Source organism: Palaemon carinicauda, chromosome 32 (genome assembly GCF_036898095.1).
Source record: "Palaemon carinicauda isolate YSFRI2023 chromosome 32, ASM3689809v2, whole genome shotgun sequence".
Classification (NCBI taxonomy): domain Eukaryota; kingdom Metazoa; phylum Arthropoda; class Malacostraca; order Decapoda; family Palaemonidae; genus Palaemon; species Palaemon carinicauda.
Genome location: NC_090756.1, coordinates 74,608,829 through 74,628,131, shown reverse-complemented (window position 1 = coordinate 74,628,131; position 19,303 = coordinate 74,608,829). Strand labels below are relative to the sequence as shown.

The following is a 19,303-nucleotide window of genomic DNA, read 5'->3' as shown; positions in this document are numbered from 1 at the left end:
GGCCTCAGCAGAAGAGGACAAGTCTTCTCCATGGAGTGGACGTTGCATAAGACTGTGTGCGAGAAGCTATGGATGACATGGGGTCAACCCACCATAGATCTTTTTGCTACTCTCTCTGACAAAGAGGCTCTCGACTTACTGCTTTCCAGTTCCAGATCCAGAGGCAGCTCACATAGACGCTTTCCTGCTGGACTGGTCTCACCTGGACGTTTATGCCTTTCCACCTTTCAAGATCCTAGACAAGGTGCTGCAGGAGTTCACCTCTCACGAAGGGACCAGGTTGACATTGGTTGCTCCACTCTGGCCCGCGAGAGAGTGAGTAACAGAGGTACTTCAATGGCTGGTAGACGTTCCAAGGAGTCTACCTTTAAGGATGGATCTCTTACGGCAGCCACGTAAGGAGTCTTCATCAAAGCCTCCCCGCGCTTCGTCTGACTGCCTTCAGACTATCGAAAGACTCTCAAGAGCTAGAGGATTTTCGAAGGGGGCAGCCAGAACGATTGCGAGAGCTAGGAGAGCATCTACCATCAAGGTCTATCAGTCGAAGTGGGAAGTCTTTAGAGACTGGTGCAAGTCATCATCCATTTCCTCTTCCAGTACCTCTGTAGCCCAAATTGCAGACTTTCTCCTACATCTGAGAAATGTTCGTTCCCTCTCAGCGCCCACTATTAAGGGCTAAAGGAGCATGTTGGCGTCTGTGTTCAGACATAGAGGCTTAGATCTGTCCAATAATCAAGATCTCCAAGATCTCCTTAAGTCCTTCGAGACCTCTAAGGACCGTCGTATGGCAACTCCTGGATGGAACTTAGACGTGGTCCTAAGGTTCCTAATGTCCGACAGGTTTGAGCCATTACATTCAGCCTCCCTGAAGGATCTCACCCTCAAGACGCTTTTCTTAGTGTGCTTGGCTTCGGCTAAAAGGGTCAGTGAGATCCATGCCTTCAGTAGGAACATCGGCTTTTCTACAGATAAAGCCACATGTTCACTTCAGCTTGGTTTTCTTGGCCAAAAATGAACTGCCTTCTCGTCCTTGGCCTAAGTCATTTGATATACCTTGCCTGTCAGAGATCGTAGGCAACGAGCTTGAAAGAGTGCTGTGTCCAGTTAGAGCTCTGAAGTTTTATTTAGCTCCGACTAAATCCTTACGAGGTGGATCTGAGGCTTTGTGGTGCTCAGTTAAGAAGCCTTCATTGCCTATGTCAAAGATTGCTTTGTCATATTTTATTAGATTTTTAATCCGAGAGGCTCATTCTCACTTGAGTGAAAAAGATCGTTGCTTGCTTAAGGTTAAGACGCACGAAGTAAGAGCTATAGCAACTTCTGTGGCCTTTAAGCAAAACAGATCTCTGCAAAGTATTATGGACGCGACCGTTTGGAGAAGCAAGTCGGTATTCGCGTCATTTTACTTGAAAGATGTCCAGACTCTTTATGAGGACTGCTACACACTGGGTCCATTCGTTGCAGCGAGTGCAGTAGTGGGTAAGGGTTCTACCACTACATTCCCTTAATTCCAATATCCTTTTAATCTTCTCTTGAAATGTTTTTAATTGGGTTGTACGGAAGGCTAAGAAGCCTTTCGCATCCTTTTTGATTTGGCGGGTGGTCAAATGTCATTTCTTGAGAGCGCCCAGATTAAGGGTTTTGATGAGGTCCTGCTGTATGGGTTGTCGCCCTAGATACTTCAGCTCCTGGGAGTCTTTCAGCATCCTAAGAGGATGGCTGGGCTTCGTGAGGAAAGCGAACTAACAAGGCAGAGTAATCGTTAGAGTCAGCTTCCTTACCAGGTACCTATATTTATTTGGGTTTTGTTATGATATAACTGTCAAAAACTCTAAGCATATACGCCGTAAACTGTATTAATACTGGTCTCTACCCACCACCATGGGTGTGAATCAGCTATTATATATTCACCGGCTAAGTTTAATATTTAAAAATGATATTTTGATTATAAAATAAATTTTTTAATATACTTACCCGGTGAATATATAAATTAAAGGCCCCCCCTTCCTCCCCGATAGAGACACAGCGGGATGAGAAGAACTGGAGCTGTTTACATGTATATGCGGTATCTGGCCGATAGTTGGCGCTGGTGGGCACACCCGCTACATTCATGGCGATCGCTCGCGAGTTTTTGAATTCTGTCGAGCCGTCGGAGACGTCAGCTATTATATATTCACCGGGTAAGTATATTAAAAAATTTATTTTATAATCAAAATATAATTTTTCTTTACTTCACTACTACTCTTTCCCTTAAAGGCTTCAGACCTTTCTAATCTTGAAATTTCCTTGTCTAAGAATGTCAATAACCAATCTAAATCACTCTCATGTCCATCACCATCCCTGGCCCACTCTAGCCACAGTTCACTTGGCAAACGAGAGAGGATGATAGGTGTAAGAAACACTTCACACTGTTTTCCTGCGATGCCTAGCGCCTCCAAACTGTGGATGTGTATTAAAATGTCATCTCGTAATTTCCACAGCTGTGCCACACCCTTGGGTCTGCTGACATTAATGTTGACCTCACTATTTAGCAATGCCTGGATATGAGCAAAAATAATTCTTTCTGGCTTGTAGTAGCGTTCCTTCAGTAGTTTGCAGGTAACCGGGTAATTAGCACTGGCATGATCTCGTCCCTTCACTACATTCCTGGCATCTCCCTCCAGCAAAGACAGCAAATAAGTGAACTTACTGATCACTGGAAGGTCTGTTGCATCAATGTGGGAATTATATGGATCCTGGAAGGACTGCCATTGGGTCATTTCACTAAACTGTGGTAGTTCCAGCTTGGGTAATTTGACATTGGTTACATCTGATTCTCGAGCTGAGGACTGTCCACTTGTACTGCCAGCTTTAGAACCAGGACACGCTGCTGCTGCTAAATTCCTTATCTGGTCTTCAGCTTGTATCCTAGGCTGCACACTTATTGTTCTAAACTCATGAGCTTCATCCAAAAGTTGTTCTAGTTCTTCAGCTACATCAATTTCTATTGCTTCTTGAACTTCATCCAACTTAGCTAGTCTCTGGTCGTATTCCTTGACGGCATACTCAAATTGACTAATAGTTGTGGTGGAAAACTCCAGAAGGTCACTCAGTGCCTTGGAAGCTCTTGTCACCCACCCTCAACGTGTCGTTCTTGTCTTCTTTAATTTCTTCATTATCTTCACTGCACAACGTACTTATTTTCTTAGAGGGAGTGTTCCCGGGTCTGGGCACCAAAATGTGGGGGTTTCTTTAAGCCCACATCATGCAGGAAGGTAAGGAAATGAGGAGAGTGTCCGGCTCAAGGAAATGCCATGTTTTTCTTTAAACCTCTAATTTTATTAGAACAACTAAGCTCTTAAGTAAGCATAATGAGACATACATTAAGCAAAAATAGTTACAAAATTCACACTCATAAATATGATGACTTGTAAAAAACAAATACTAAATTAATTGTACTTCAATATACACTTCAAGTAAGAGAAACAGAATTAAATATATAGCCAAGAAAACTAACAAAAAAAAAAAATATTGGAACACGAGTTATAAAGGAAAACGGTGGTGGTATTTTAGGTACACTATAAGGAAACTGCTTTCAAGTGAATATGCAGAAAACACCTTTCTAAATTCAACACTTTTCAAATACAGATTTATTATAGTTCAGGAATAAAGGTTGAAGTTGATACCTATACTTTAACGGAGTAATCCGGTTAGCGCATTTCGGTATGGGGACCTTTATTCGAGGCCTCCTACTGAGTAATAGGTAATTCTCTGGTACACTTCTTTAAGGACGACATGGCTCGAGCCCAAAAACGGATTTTGATGTAGGAAAAATCTATTTTTGGGTGAGATAGTCATATCGTCCCGATGGCCCACCCGTTACTGCGTTCCTCCCCGATTCCACGTCGGATGCTTCTTTTTCGTAGTAGTTCCGCTGCGATGTGGAATGAAGCGTCAGGGACATATAGGAGCACCGAAAGGTGATAGGATATGTAAAGGCTCCTTTCTTATCCTTCCCTTAGTGGATTAGACTGAGTAAAGTCTATTGGGGCTAGAGATATCTATGGTTATCTTAGGATACATCCCTGATTATACACGATATCTACGGATAGTCTTTCCGGGTGTTGGAACCCCGTGATACCTAACGGTAATTCTCTTGTAATATCACTTGCAGAAATATTATACAGTAGGAAGCAGCCGAAGGGAACTTCCATCAGGACGACATGGCTATCTCACCCAAAAATAGATTTTTCCTACGTTTAAATCCTTTTTATCCCCAATTACAAAGGATAGTACTAACCTCTCCCAGGCCATGTCCTTGCCTGATTTAATGGAGATTACACTTGAAACCAAGCTATCAGGTGTACCTATAGTGGGGATGGTAAAAAAACCTGGTACCTCACGACCTATTAATCGGAAAAGAGAGAGACCTCCATCTCTTTCACCCCCGTCCATAAGAAATATTAGTTTTGATATCAAATAAATATGATGTTTTGTCTGTTGATGTTTCTGATAAGCCAGAAGACAGTTTAAATAAATCAGAAATTCGAGTTGAGGTCCACCATCCTCCTCAACAATTAAATCAAATGGACAAAATGAAAATAACTAACACAAAACTCAATATATCAAGACCCTCTCTCATGAAACCACCGGTAAATAGTGTTAAATCAAAAATTGCTAATGGGAAGACTTCATCCAAAAGTTCTTGCAAAAAATAAAGCATAGTTTTTTCCTCCATTTGGCAATAGAATTGTCAGGGTTTAAGGGCCACATGAAGAACTTAAGCTCTTAGTTCACGAGCATTCCTCCATAATCATATGTCTACAGGAGAGCAAGCTTGATGCTAATACCCCTTGCCCGTTATGGGTTCTGATTGATAAGCTGAGGGTAATTAACCTTAGTTTATTATACAAGTTATACAGCAAGTTATACAGCACTGCCGAGCCAACATGTGTAGAGCGGGGGAGAATGGGGAAGACTGTGTGGTCACGTGACTTACCCAAACATAAACAACAGATATCATTTACAAACTTAGACAGCGTACCAACAATATTCATACACTGATTACATACGAAATCCTGACCACAACATTCACATATTGTTACACCCTCACGAATATATTAGCTATAGGACACCATATGATTACCGAGAGAGTCTCATATACGTTCGTTGAGATGTTCCTCAAATACCCTTATCTATTCATACACCTCTGCAGGCAGTGGTTGTACAGATTGATATAGGGAGAAAATATACAATTTGCTCTCTGTACTTGCCTCCAAATGATTACATATCGGATGATGATTTAGTAGAGGTGATTCAACAGCCCCCTCAACCTTTTCTTTTAATTGGAGATTTGAATAGTAGACATCCTTTGTGGGGTGCTGTCTTAGCAAACACTAGGGGCAATATTATATCATCAATTGTGGAAAACAAGGATGTCGAACTCCTTAATACAGGAGAGCCCACACAGTTCTATGTTCGGACAGGTACCTTGTCATGCATTGACCTTTCAATTGCAAGCTCTAACTGACTTCTTGATTTCTATTGGAGGACATTAGAGGATTGACATACCGTTAGAAACCAAAAATAAATTATAGAGGTAAGAGTTGCAAAAGAAATGGAAAGCAAAACTGTTTCCTTATAAGGAATACAGTTAACGTTAAATTAATTAATTCAGTCAGAAAGGATTGATATTTGTGTCCGACTATGGGGAATAGCCGTTCGGTCATTAGCTTGACTCGAAGCTTTACCTATTTTTCTTAATAAATTAAAAGTAAATAACTTAATGCTACTTAGTATAGTAACTATTAGTGTTAATGATAAGTAAAATGAATAATTAAATTAAACTTATGAATTAAATTACTTGAATTAGTAATTGCCTAATAGGCCTTAAGTTCGCGTGTGCGCAATATGTACTTGTCAAAGGTAAGAAGTAAATTACCTCCGAGGTTACCACAGCCACGGCGAACAGTTCCAATAAAAAGTACTCGGTGGAAAGGCCGGCATCTTCTTAGGATATTAACGCTGAACAAAACTAAACGATCAATTTCCAAGACCACGACAATTTTGGAACACGTCATCGTCTACCTTTTGTGGTAAGTGATCTATATTATTCTGTATCTTTGGACATGTCTAGGGAAGAGGGTAATGTAGGGCAATGTCACAAAGTTTACTAGTGGATCTACTATTTGATGTAAGTTGTTTTGGTTTTTGAATAATTGTTTTGTTCATTAAATATAAGTAAGGTTGAAATTAAAATAAATTCCAACAATACTAGAGATGATGCACCAATCATTATAAACACCAACAATGGTTCACCTTTACAAAGATCGCCACGATGGAATCTTCACAAGGCAGACTGGGTTAAATTCCGTGAACTAAGTGAAATCGAGGGGAGTGCAGAACAGTTTGAAAGTATTGATGATGCCATAGACCTACTGAATGTAACTCTCCATACAGCAGGAGTTAATTCGATTTTTAAAATCACAGGCACATTCAAACGACGACCTGTCCCCTGGTGGTTTTCAGAATTAACTGCCTTGCGCAGAGCCATGAGAAAATCTCTGACTAGACTGCGTGGATGCCGTACAGAGGAAAATTTGGTAACATACACAAAAAGTGTAGAGCACAGTTCCGTCATGCCATGAAAGATGCTAGGTGCCAATCTTGGGTATCTTTTGTTTTCTCATTCAATAGTAGAACACCACTATCCTCTGTACGGAGGAAAATAAAAAAAGACTGCTGGCAAATTTTCCCCAAACCCACCACCAGTGTTGAAGGTGAACAGTCAGTATGTGACTGAAGCAAATGATGTTAGCAATGCCCTGGCTGATAATTTTTCAAATGTATCATGCAAGTGTAAAGGAGCTCCTGGTTACCAGTATAGGAGCATTGAAGAAAAGAAAATTTTAAATGTAACAGGAAGGGAAGAGTTGTATAATTCTCCTTTTACTGAAAGAGAATTTGTTTCCGCACTTGGTAATTGTAACGATACAGCCCCTGGACCCGATGGAATTCCCTATGCTATGATTAATCATGTACATTTTAATACAAAGTTATTTATTTTTAGCATTATTAATAGAATATGACATGATCATAGTTATCCAAGTGTTTGGGAACTAGCCATTATTTTAGCATTTTTAGAACCTAGTATGGACAAGTTTTTAGCAGCAAACTATCGACCGATAGATTTGACATCCTGTTTATGTAAAATCAGGGAGAAGATGGTCAATGCAAGACTGATGTGGTACCAAGAAAAGAAGGGTATTTTATCACCTATTCTGTGTGGATTCAGAATAATGCACTCAACGACTCATCTGTTGATACGACTTGAGTCCTCTTATTTGTGAAACATATGCTTCCAAACAACACCATGTGACAGTCTTTTTTTTTACGTTGAAAAGGCATATGATACTACACGGAGATATGGTATATTTAAAGCCATTCATGAAATGGAATTAAGAGGAGAGCTAACCCTATTGATTCAGTCATTTCTTTTACATAGAGTTTTTCAAGTGAGAGTCTGGGAAACTCTGAGAGTAAATGCCAGGAAAGAGTTCCTCAGGGTAGTGTGCTGAGTGTAACCCTGTTTGCACTAGCAATTAATGGGATATCCTCAGTCATTCCCCGGGAATTTCTCTCAACATTATTTGTGGATGATCTCTCCATATCATTTGCTGGAGATAGAATGGCAATGGTTGAGAGGAAACTACAACTCTCAATTGACAAAATTATCCAGTGGGCTGATATGAATGGATTCAAGTTCTCGACAAGTAAAACTACTATTTTCCATTTCTGTCAAATCCGGGGAGTACATTCAGACCTGGATATATAAATTAAAGGTCGACAGATCCCATGTGTAAGTGAAGCTAAATTTTTAGGTTTGATATTTGATTGTAGGCTTACATGGGTGTCTCACTTAAAAGCTTTAAAAGCTAAATGTCTGGAAGCTCTGAATCTTTTAAAGGTATTGTCCCATACATCATGGGGCGGCAAACCGCAATACTATTTTAAATTTATAAAAGGCCTTGATTTTTTCCAAAATTAGTTATGGATGTGAAATATACTCCTCGTCCGCCCCAAGCCGATTAAAGATGTTAGATTCAATACATCATGCTGGTATTAGACTGTCCACAGGAGCGTTTAGACCTTCGCCTATCACAAGTCTCCTTGTTGATGCTGGAGAATTACCTCTAGACCTTTACCGAAAGTCTTTTATTGTTTGGTATTGGTTTAGGTTGCAAAGATTTCCTAACTCTTTAGGCTTTCAGACTACAAGCCTTGTAAGGCACTCAACATACTTTGAGTTGCACCCAGAATCTCCTCAACCTTATGGCTTTTGGGTGAAACAATTATTAAACAGTCTTGAGATAATTAAAAGTAAGGTGCTTCAATTTAAGGTATCATCAATGCTTCCATGGAAATTACCAGAGGTATCTTTTTGTAAATACTTTAATGGAGTTAAGAAGAATATGACTGACTTAGAGTCCAGGTATCTTTTTATGGAACATGTTGCAGAACATAGGGGATCGACTTTTATTTATACTGATGGCTCCAAATCTAATGCTGGCATTGGATTTGGAGTACATAGAAATGGTTTTAATTGTAGAGGTGCACTTCCTCTAACAGCTTCCATATTTACTGCCGAACTGTATGGCATAATAACTGCTATTGAGAAAAAAGTGATGTAAGGAGTATCCAAGCTTTAGAAGTTATTAATTCTAGTAACCCTCTAGTTTTAACCCTGGATAGGTACGCTCCTCGGACACCCCTTTAAGGGTATACTCGGACGCGAACGACCCCGACGCCAAAAAAAATTCTTGAAAAATCAGTTTTTGCAGTAACCTCCTTTTTTCTTTTGCCAAAAAAAACTTCAATGAATGCTTAAAACAACTGTAAAGAGAAATACTACTCATCTGCAGAAAAACTATTTATTATAAATATTTTAAAAAATTAAGTAGAAAAAAAAAGACCTGACATAAAAATTCATAAAAAAAAAGTTTATACATATATACACAAATCCTTTTAGGAATTGATTCTTGAATGTTTAGGACACATCTTGATGTATTTTGGATGAAGTCAGACCCATGGAGGTGAAGATCTGAAATGAGAAAAAAAAGGGTAACTTTTTTTGGCCAAAAAAATTTGTCCAAATTTCATGAATTTTTTTGGGTACCCAAATGAAATAGGAAGTGGCTAATTTTTTTAGGGAATAAACATATGTTATCCTAAAATAGAAATATGTAAAAAAATCTTCATTATTTTGTAAATTACATTTATATCAGGGGCCATATCTAAAGGTAATTTTTTGAGTACTTAGAAATTTCGTAAAAAAAATACATATATTTAATATATAATATGATATTTATGCAGGTAAAAATATACCAAAATATCACAAATTCTATAGGGAACAAGAATATATATAGATAGGGCAGCTTACGCTTCGGATATGTCCACAAAATGGCCGCCAACCACACTGACTCAGACTCCCTAATCTGCCACTTGAAATGTAGGAAGGGTATGTCAATTTCAAGGTGTTATTTACTAATCTAATTATTATTGGATATGCATAAAAATTGTATGGTGGGTTGCTGGATAATTGTCGATTATTTTACGACTATAAAATTAAAATTCTGACCCAAAAAAAATTTTTTGAAGGGAAATAAAATCGAAAAAAAAAAAATGTAAAACAATATAATATTTTAGCTAAAAAAATTTGATGATATTCAATCAAAAAAAAAGTAAACAAAATTTTCCGACAAATAAACATCTAGAGGAATCATTACTCTGTGATAGTTCCTTAGTACGTAGTAATTTTGAAAGGATTGGGAAAAAACGAAAAATGGCAATCACCAGAAAATCGAACACATACCTATATATACGCCATATCTGGCTAAAAAAAAGATAGGCATGGGTAGCCAGATCATCTAGAAACACTTTCCAACACTATAAAAATATAAGTTTTGCGACACTACTTGCCAATTCCTTACGGTAACATGACTAAGCGAAAAAATGCAAAACAAATAAAAAGGGGCACTCGCGGAAAAATGGCCAACATTCTAATATACGGCATTTCAGAAAAAAAAAAAATTTCAGCCACGTGCTAGGCAAACCATCAAGGCACATTTTCCGACAAATAAACATCTAAATGAATCATTACTCTGTGATAGTTCCTTAGTACGTAGTAATTTTGAAAGAAATGGGAAAAAACGAAAAAATGGCAATCACAGGAAAATCGAACACATACCTATATATACGCCATATCTGGCTAAAAAAAAAAAGATAGGCATGGGTAGTCAGATCATCTAGAAACACTTTCCAACACTATAAAAATATAAGTTTTGCGACACTACTTGCCAATTCCTTACGGTAACATGACTAAGCGAAAAAATGCAAAACAAATAAGAAGGGGCACTCGCGGAAAAATGGCCAACATTCTAATATACGGCATTTCAGAAAAAAAAAATTCAGCCACGTGCTAGGCAAACCATCAAGGCACATTTTCCGACAAATAAACATCTAAATGAATCATTACTCTGTGATAGTTCCTTAGTACGTAGTAATTTTGAAAGAAATGGGAAAAAACGAAAAAATGGCAATCACAGGAAAATCGAACACATACCTATATATACGCCATATCTGGCTAAAAAAAAAAAGATAGGCATGGGTAGCCAGATCATCTAGAAACACTTTCCAACACTATAAAATTATAAGTTTTGCGACACTACTTGCCAATTCCTTACGGTAACATGACTAAGCAAAAAAATGCAAAACAAATAAAAAGGGGCACTCGTGGAAAAATGGCCATTCTAATATACGGCATTTCAGAAAAAAAAAATTTCAGCCACGTGCTAGGCAAACCATCAAGGCACATTTTCCGACAAATAAACATATAAATGAATCATTACTCTGTGATAGTTCCTTAGTACGTAGTAATTTTGAAAGAAATGGGAAAAAACGAAAAAATGGCAATCACAGGAAAATCGAACACATACTTATATATACGCCATATCTGGCTAAAAAAAAAATAGGCATGGGTAGCCAGATCATCTAGAAACACTTTCCAACACTATAAAAATATAAGTTTTGCGACACTACTTGCCAATTCCTTACGGTAACATGACTAAGCAAAAAAATGCAAAACAAATAAAAAGGGGCACTCGCGGAAAAATGCCCAACATTCTAATATACGGCATCTCAGATAAAAAAAAAGACATGCACGTGTTAGCCCAACCATCAAGGCACACTTTCTAACACATAAACATGAAAAAAAATCAATAATATACGGCAATTCCTTACTACGTAGTAAATTTTTACAAATATTGAAAAAAAACAGAAATTGGCAACCGCAGTTAAATACCCAATATACCAATAACTACGTCGTATCTGACAAAAACAAAATCACGCATGGGTAGCCAGATCATCTAGACACACTTTCCAACACTAAAAAAGCAAAAGTTTTACGACACTATTTCGCAATATCTTACGGAAAAATGACTTGGCAAAAAAATGAAAAAAAATGAAAAAGGGGTACTCGCGGTAAAATGCCCGACATTCTAATATACGGCATCTCAGATAAAAAAAAAGACATGCACGTGTTAGCCCAACCATCAAGGCACACTTTCTAACACATAAACATGAAAAAAAAAATGAATAATATACGGCAATTCCTTACTACGTAGTAATTTTTACAAATATTGAAAAAAAACAGAAATTGGTAACCGCAGTTAAATACCCAATATACCAATAACTACGTCGTATCTGACAAAAACAAAGTCATGCATGGGTAGCCAGATCATCTAGACAAACTTTCCAACACTAAACAAGCAAAAGTTTTACGACACTATTTGGCAATATCTTACGGAAAAATGACTTGGCAAAAAAATGAAAAAAAATGAAAAAGGGGCACTCGCGGTAAAATGGTCCTCGTGGTGATGAACGACATTTTAACTAAAAAAAAAAATCATGCACATGGTAGCCAAACAATCCACCAAGACTTTCCACAACTGATAACCTATACAAGTTGCACCATTCTACGACAATTTCATAATACGTAATAACTTTGATAATTATGCAAACTACCTTAGAAGGGTAAACTCGGTCGTGCTCGACCCCGACGCGTCTCAGAAATCGGGGAAGGAGTACAGCTACAGCAATGCACATCTGGACACTACTAGAGCGTGTAGGGGAGACACCTCCTGCAGGTCGATCACCCACAAATTCAGTCACGGGGGTGAGTCACGTGAGAAAAACCTGTTTTTTTTTGACGCTCGGGGTCGCAAACGACCCACCGTACCTATCCAGGGTTAAAGATTTTAGAGTGGCTTTTTATTATTGGTTGGAGAGGTATAATGTTTCGATTTTGTTGGGTTCCAGAATATGTAGGTGTGTCTGGGAATAAGGCAGATCTACTGGCGAAGAATGCTGCATCCGAGTTGCTACCAAGAAGATATCCCATTCCCTGTAATGATTTCCTACCTAACATAAAAAATTGGTTTCTAATAATTGGCAAAAGCACTGGGATAGTCTAGATGGCAATAAGATGAGAGTAGTAACAAATGTCCTATCTCCTTGAAGGTATAACATGATGCCCCGAAAGTGGGAGATGTCTCTTTGTCATCTCCGCATTGGTCACACTCGATTGACACACAAGTTTCTTCTGAAGGGCCAACACAAACTGTATTGCAACGACTGTTTGGTACCTTTAATAGTGAGGCATTTGTTGACCGAATGCCCCTATTATAATAACTTAAGAAATAGATATCTGTTTGAGGCTCGAGGTGAGGATGGCAGGTTCATTCTTGCCAAGATTCTGGACATGATGTGTCTTACTATGCGAGCGGCATTTTTAGATTTATTTCAGAAGCAGGTCATCTGAAAACTATTTAACTTTTATAATGACATCTTAACTTTTATGGTTTTAATTGAATATTCTATTATTTTTTATACAAAATAAATACTATCGGCGTCAATGACCTTAGATGTCAGGATGCCAGAAAACTTTAAATCAATCAATCGATCAATCCATCATGACAACATGACTCGAGCTCAAAAGACGTATGCATCGCGAAAAATAAAAGGGAGAGAAACAAATTTTCAACCAAAACAAACCACCAAGTACTCAACTGTAGCGGAGAAGCAGAAGTAGAAGCATCCATGATGAAAAACCACAAAATCTTTGCAAAAAACAAAGCAGAAACTCCCAGAAGCTCTATGGAAGATGGCGCTGCAAAAAGGAATGGCCACCAGCATACGTATTTACATTAACACACTGGTATCTGAGTTGTAACGGCTCTCCCATGTTACCTATCCCATCCTATATTCTTCGAGATAAGGTTAACTTGATTAGTTGAAGGACAGCCGTGGTTGTATTCACACATGTTCCTGTTACATACACAATATGTTTTGGGATATTCGCTCTGGGGGTAGTAACCTCTACAGGTAAATTTCTCTGATATATCACTTGCAGAAATATCCCAAGAGAAAATTACATCAGGACGAGATGGCTCGAGCTCAAAAAAGTAATAGAGCATAGACTTCTAGAAGTAAGAACCCCCCAAGGCTCTAGCATGGATTATGACATCTGAGAAGATTGATAATCATAACTTTTACAGGATGAGTAAATTTATACAAAAAAGTTAGTTTAATTAAAGTAAGGATACCAGTAGATGTGGGAGGCAATCTGTTTTGATCAATGCTAAGTCAGATACTCAAGATCACATGGCATGATGATTGAAGACACTGATCCTATTAAAGGAATTTTGACATAGGAAAAATCTATTTTTGTGGTGAGATAGCCATGTCGTCCGTATGGAAGTTTCTCTAGGCAGCTTTCTACTTGGGATATTTTATGTGAGTGATATACCTGTAGAGGTATCACAGGGTTCTGACCCCTGAAGCAAATATCCCGAGAGATATCGTGTATCTAACAGGGACATGTTTAGAACAACCCGGCTATCCTTCCCCGAATAGACGTGTTTAAAACAACCATGGCTATCTTTCTCCTAATAGAATTTAGCTTGTGTTGAAGGATATGGGATAGGATTGGATACGTGGGAGAGCTGTTACCACTCCGATCCCAGTGTGTTACTGTAAACATGTTCGCTGGCTCGCCACTCCAGCAGCAGCCATCGTATGGTGCGTGGCCTCACACTGAGAATGGGGAAGGGATGAACAGTGACGGGCGGGTCCATCAGGACGACATGGCTATCTCACCCAAAAATAGATTTTTTTCCTATGTCAAAATCCCTTTTTTGGGCTCGAGCCTTGTCGTCCTGATGAAAGTGTACCCGAGAATTAACATTCTCAGTTGCGGCAATTTAGATTTTCAACCCATATGTGCTCTTAGTCACTTCACAAGTTATAGAAGAATGAAAATCCATCTATGAATGATGTCTTACGATCATTTGTTTACACTTCCAAATATAGCTGTTTGAGACAACAGTCCAAGGCTATGAGTGGACTATGCAAGTTTTTGTCAACTGTATCGGAACCTAAAAGTTATTATCTCAGTCCCACTCACTGTGAGAAAGTAACTTTGTGTGAAACAAACTGACCAAGCAAAAGTTAGTAAAAAGTGGATTAAGAATAGAGATACGCTACTTTTTATTTAGATCCAGTAGGTCCATATAAAGGAAATGCAAAAAGAACTATGATCTTTTATTATTTAGAAAAGCATATAAATAGCATATAAATGTAATAAGAATTGGTGTAACAATATTTAAATTTGTTTACTGTTGAAAACAAGAGATGTTTACCTCAGAAACATCTAGTAGAATAACATAATAACATCATTCCATATGATAAAGTAAATAATATCACTTTTGACTCTTCACTATACACATAGTTTATCACACCCTGCAAATTTGAAGATTATTCAACCTGCACTATGTGGGCTGTAAAAGTCCCAAAATATACAGTCTATAAGAATCCATTCATAACACTAAGAAGCTCGTTTAATAGCACTACCAGCTGCCACCACAAAGTGTTTAATCTCTTCCAATTGTTGCAAGTAATGTTTTAAAAACACTCTTGAAGATTTGCATTCCGTGTAAGCTTGTAAGCCTTCAAAGGACATATATTGGAAAAAAGTTTAAGGAAGAGGCTACTTTTCTAGGGTCATGACCCAATGGCATTCTATCTGTGTCAGCCCTACTGATAAAATAGGTGAGCTTGGACCTTAGCTGTTTCGAAGAGAGATTAGATCCTGTTGTTTCCCTTTTTAAAAAGGAGTCCATCTTTAAAGGCCTCTCTCTTTGACAGGTAAGCTTTAAGGCATTCCATAGGGCACAGAGAAGGGTCCTTCAGTGGAACGATCTTCCAGGGCCCCAATGTTTTATGGGGAGTTCATTTTTAGCAAGGAATGCAGGATCTGGGTAAAGATTAACTTCTCCCAATTCCGAGAATTCGATGTGACCATCATCCCTTGCTGACTCTACTACCAGAAGCCATAGCAAGTGAAAAGATTGATTTTTTAGTGAGATCCCTCAAAAAAGCAGAGCAGTTATCTATTCAGGAGGTTAAGTGCAAGACCTTGTTCAACGAAAAGGAGATGGATTTGGGAGGAGCATTTGGTTTCAATTTAGCACAAGCCTTCGGGATCTTATTGAACAGTTCGCTGTTGAGTTCTATATTAAAAGCATAAGCAATAGGTCTGGTTAGAGCAGATTTACATGAGGAAATTGTTGTAGAGGCCAAACCTTGTTCGTGTAGTGAAATAAAGTATGATATACAGAAGTCCATTGTAATCAAAGGCGGCTTATGATCCTTAACAAACTCCACACACTTTTCCCAAGAAGACAAGTATTGCCTTTTTGTAGTAGCGAACTTGTATTCTATGAAATCAATTCTTTCCATCGAAACTCCGAATTTTCTTTTAGCAGCTAGAGCGAGAAAATCATGTACTGAAGGTTTTTCATTATTTAGGAGGAAGTGACGGAAGTCATTGTTGAACATCCTTGGACAGCATTGGTGTCGGCAGAGGGATCTGGTGAGGTTTGAGTTCCAGAACAAGAAGGTACCAACTGGTCTTGGGCCAATTTGGGGCTACTACTGCAGTTGTCCCCTTAAAGGTCCGTAGTTTGTTCAGGTCTTTCAGAGGGAGGTTGAACGGTAGAAAAAGATAAATGTGAGTCCACCAGTTCTAATACAGTGACATCGCACCTATCCCCACTGCTTCTGGATCTAAATTTGGTGCTACATACCGTGGAAGCTTCTTGTTGAAGGTCATCCCAAAGAAATTTACTTGCAGTTCTGCAACATGCTCCAGAATGCAACAGAATGATTTTGTGTCCAGGGATCATTCTGTTTCCAGGGCTTGAATCTTGACAGGACGTCCGCCGTCCCATTCCGAACCCCTTCTAAGTGAACTGCTGTGAGATGCCAATTTCTCCACTCTGACAAAGTGAGAATGGCCAAAATTACGTGGTTGATCTGTTGAGCTCTCGAACCCTGTCTGTTGATGCAGTGGACTATTGTCTTGCTGTCGAGAACTAATTTGATGTGTGATTTTTACTTTGGTTTCAGTCTCTTTAGAGAAAGAACACTACCTTGGCTTCCAGAATGTTGATATGGAATTTTTGAAATGTGGCCGACCACTGGGCCCTGTATATTCTTAGTAAGCATGACCTTCCCAACCGTGCTCCGAGGCATCCATGTGAATTGTCACTGAAGGAGGAGGAAACTGAAGAGGAATGTGTGTCGACAAGCTCTTGGCTGTGGACCACGACTTCAGCTGCTTGCACAGTAAAGCTGGGGTGTTATGGCAAAGAACTCTCCGAGCATTTGATGCCTTTCTTCTCCAGACTCTGTTGGCATCCTTGAGTCTTGCTTTTATGATCGGATTTTAACTGCTGCAAATTGTAGCGATCCCAAGATTCTTTCCTGATGACGTCTGGTGATTGTCTTTGACTGAAGTAAACGCCTGACTGAACTTGCCATTTCCTTCCTCTTGCCCTTAGGTAGAGAGAGGATTAGTGCCACCAGGTTCCAGTGCAGGCCTAGCCACTGGAATCCTCGAACTGGAGAGGCTGATTTGGAAGCCCAGGGATCATAGAAATTCCATAACTTCCAGAGCTGTTAGAAGACATTCCGACTTCTTTGCAGCCTAACCTAACCAGTCGTCGAGGTATACCATCACCTGAAGACCTTTGTTCCTGAGTTATTGAACAATGGTCTCAACTAGTTTCGTTAAAATCCTTGGAGCTATGCTGAGTCTGAAAAACACAGCTTTGAATATGTAGGCCTTTCTTACTAGACTGAAACCAAGGTAGGTAGGCGTTTGAGGACGGCGCGGACGTGCCTCTGGTGTTCCTCCTTGGTCTTTGAGAATATCAGGATGTTGTCGACGTAGCAGACGCAGAATGGTAGGTCGCGCAGTTTCTACAATAACATCTTTGCCATAAAGGTATTGATCAAAACGTAACGCTGCAAAAACAATGGCTAACATCTCTTTTTCTATTTGAGCATATCGCTGTTCTGTTTCAGTTAATGATTTAGAAGCATAAGCCACTGGGTGACCGTTTTGCATTAGGACAGCACCTAATCCTGACATTGAAGCATCACACTGTAAAGACACATTACAATTACTGTCAAAATATTTCAAGCAAGGAGCTTCAAAAATTAGTTTCTTAATCTTGGAGAATGCTTCATCATGAGAAGAGTTCCACTGCCATTCAACATTTTTCTTTTCCAGATTTCTTAATGGTTGAGTTACTTCTGACAACCTTGGTAAAAACTTTGAAAGATAATTAACCATCCCTAGAAATCTTTTCAATGATTTAACATCACTTGGCACTTTCAGACAATTAATAGCTTCAATTTTCTTTGGATCTGGACAAACACCATCCTTTGTTAGCAAATGTCCAATGTACTAAACTTCAGTCACATGTAATTTCATCTTCTCTTGATTTAACTTGATGTTTTCTTTTCGGCATCTTTGTAGTAACGCTAATAGGTTCTTATCATGATTTTCCAAAGCTTCCTGATCAGTATTTCCTTTGCCATAAACTAGGATATCGTCTGCTATTACTTCTATGCCATCTAAATTATGTAAGGCATCATGCATTCGTCTCTGGTACTCTTCTGGTGCCGATGATATACCAAAAGGCATTCTCTTCCATCTATACCTACCAAAAGGCGTATTAAATGTAGTCAAATAACTTGACTCTTTGTCAAGTTGCACTTGCCAAAATCCGTTCTTTGCATCAAGTACTGAAAATATTTTAGCTTTACCCAATCTTGGTAAAATTTCCTCAATTGTTGGAAGTGGATAATGGGGTCTCCTGATAGCTTTGTTCAGATCTGTAGGATCTAAACAAATCCTTAAATCTGAATTAGGTTTTGTTACTAAAACCATGCTAGAAACCCAATTTGTAGGTTCCGAGACCTTTTCAATAATGGTACCTTCCATACTACTTAACTGCTGCTTCAATTCTCTCTTAAGGGCAAAAGGAACTTTTCTTGGAGCATGGATCACTGGTGACACTGTATCATCAATATTTATCTTACATGGAGGTCCTAATTCCCCCAATAATTCGAATAAATCAGGAAAATCAGAAATAATCTTGTTTTTATCTAACACTTTCGGAGAAACCTCATTTATTTCTTGCTTAGCACTTGGGTTATCATTCACAAGAATTTTGATCAATTTCAGTCTCTGTCCATCCTCATAACCTATTACAGAAGAAACATTTTCCTTCACTACATAGAAATTAAGTTTATACTGCTTTCCTTTCCTTTCACACATTAGAGTTTTAATTCCAATAGTCTTGATTGTTTTATTATTAAACACTTTCAGTTTGATGCTATCACCAATATCTAACTTATCATTGCCAATCAAACGCTTCAATTCTCTAACACTCAAAACATTGCACGTAGCACCGGAATCAATCTGAAAATTTATTTCTTGCTGATTTACAGTCATGGTTACATACTGCTTTCTTTCATGAGACATAGAAATTTTTCCTATCGATTTATTTATTGTGCTAATTTGCTGAAGGTCACTATCACTGTCCTCATTCTCTTCACAAGTTTTCACGTTTTCAGAGTTCCAATTAGTATTACACTGTTTAGCATAATGATTCTTTCTCTTACATTTGGCACACACTTAACCATATGCTGGGCACATCCTAATTTTATGAGTCCTGCCACAATACCTGCAATCTTTTATTTCCTTGGCACAATTGTACTTAGGCTTAATTTGAGGATTTGTGTACTTATTTTTCTTCTTCCACTCGACATTAACTTCCTCTTCTTCAGTATTGCTACTAGTCATCTGCTGCTTTTGCTGAATTCGCATTTCATAATTTTTTACAAAATTCACAGC

The 19,303-nt window shown here is 38.5% G+C and overlaps 1 protein-coding gene across 1 annotated transcript; it reads right to left on the bottom strand.

Moving 5' to 3' along the window:
• Nucleotides 1–2,198: 2,198 nt before the first annotated feature.
• On the bottom strand, nucleotides 2,199–6,619 carry LOC137625662 (uncharacterized). The gene is made up of 2 exons (XM_068356572.1): nucleotides 6,437–6,619; nucleotides 2,199–3,032 (listed from the first exon to the last, which is right to left on the bottom strand). The coding sequence occupies exons 1-2, from the start codon at nucleotides 6,617–6,619 to the stop codon at nucleotides 2,199–2,201; spliced, it is 1,017 nt and encodes a 338-aa protein (XP_068212673.1).
• Nucleotides 6,620–19,303: the final 12,684 nt, after the last annotated feature.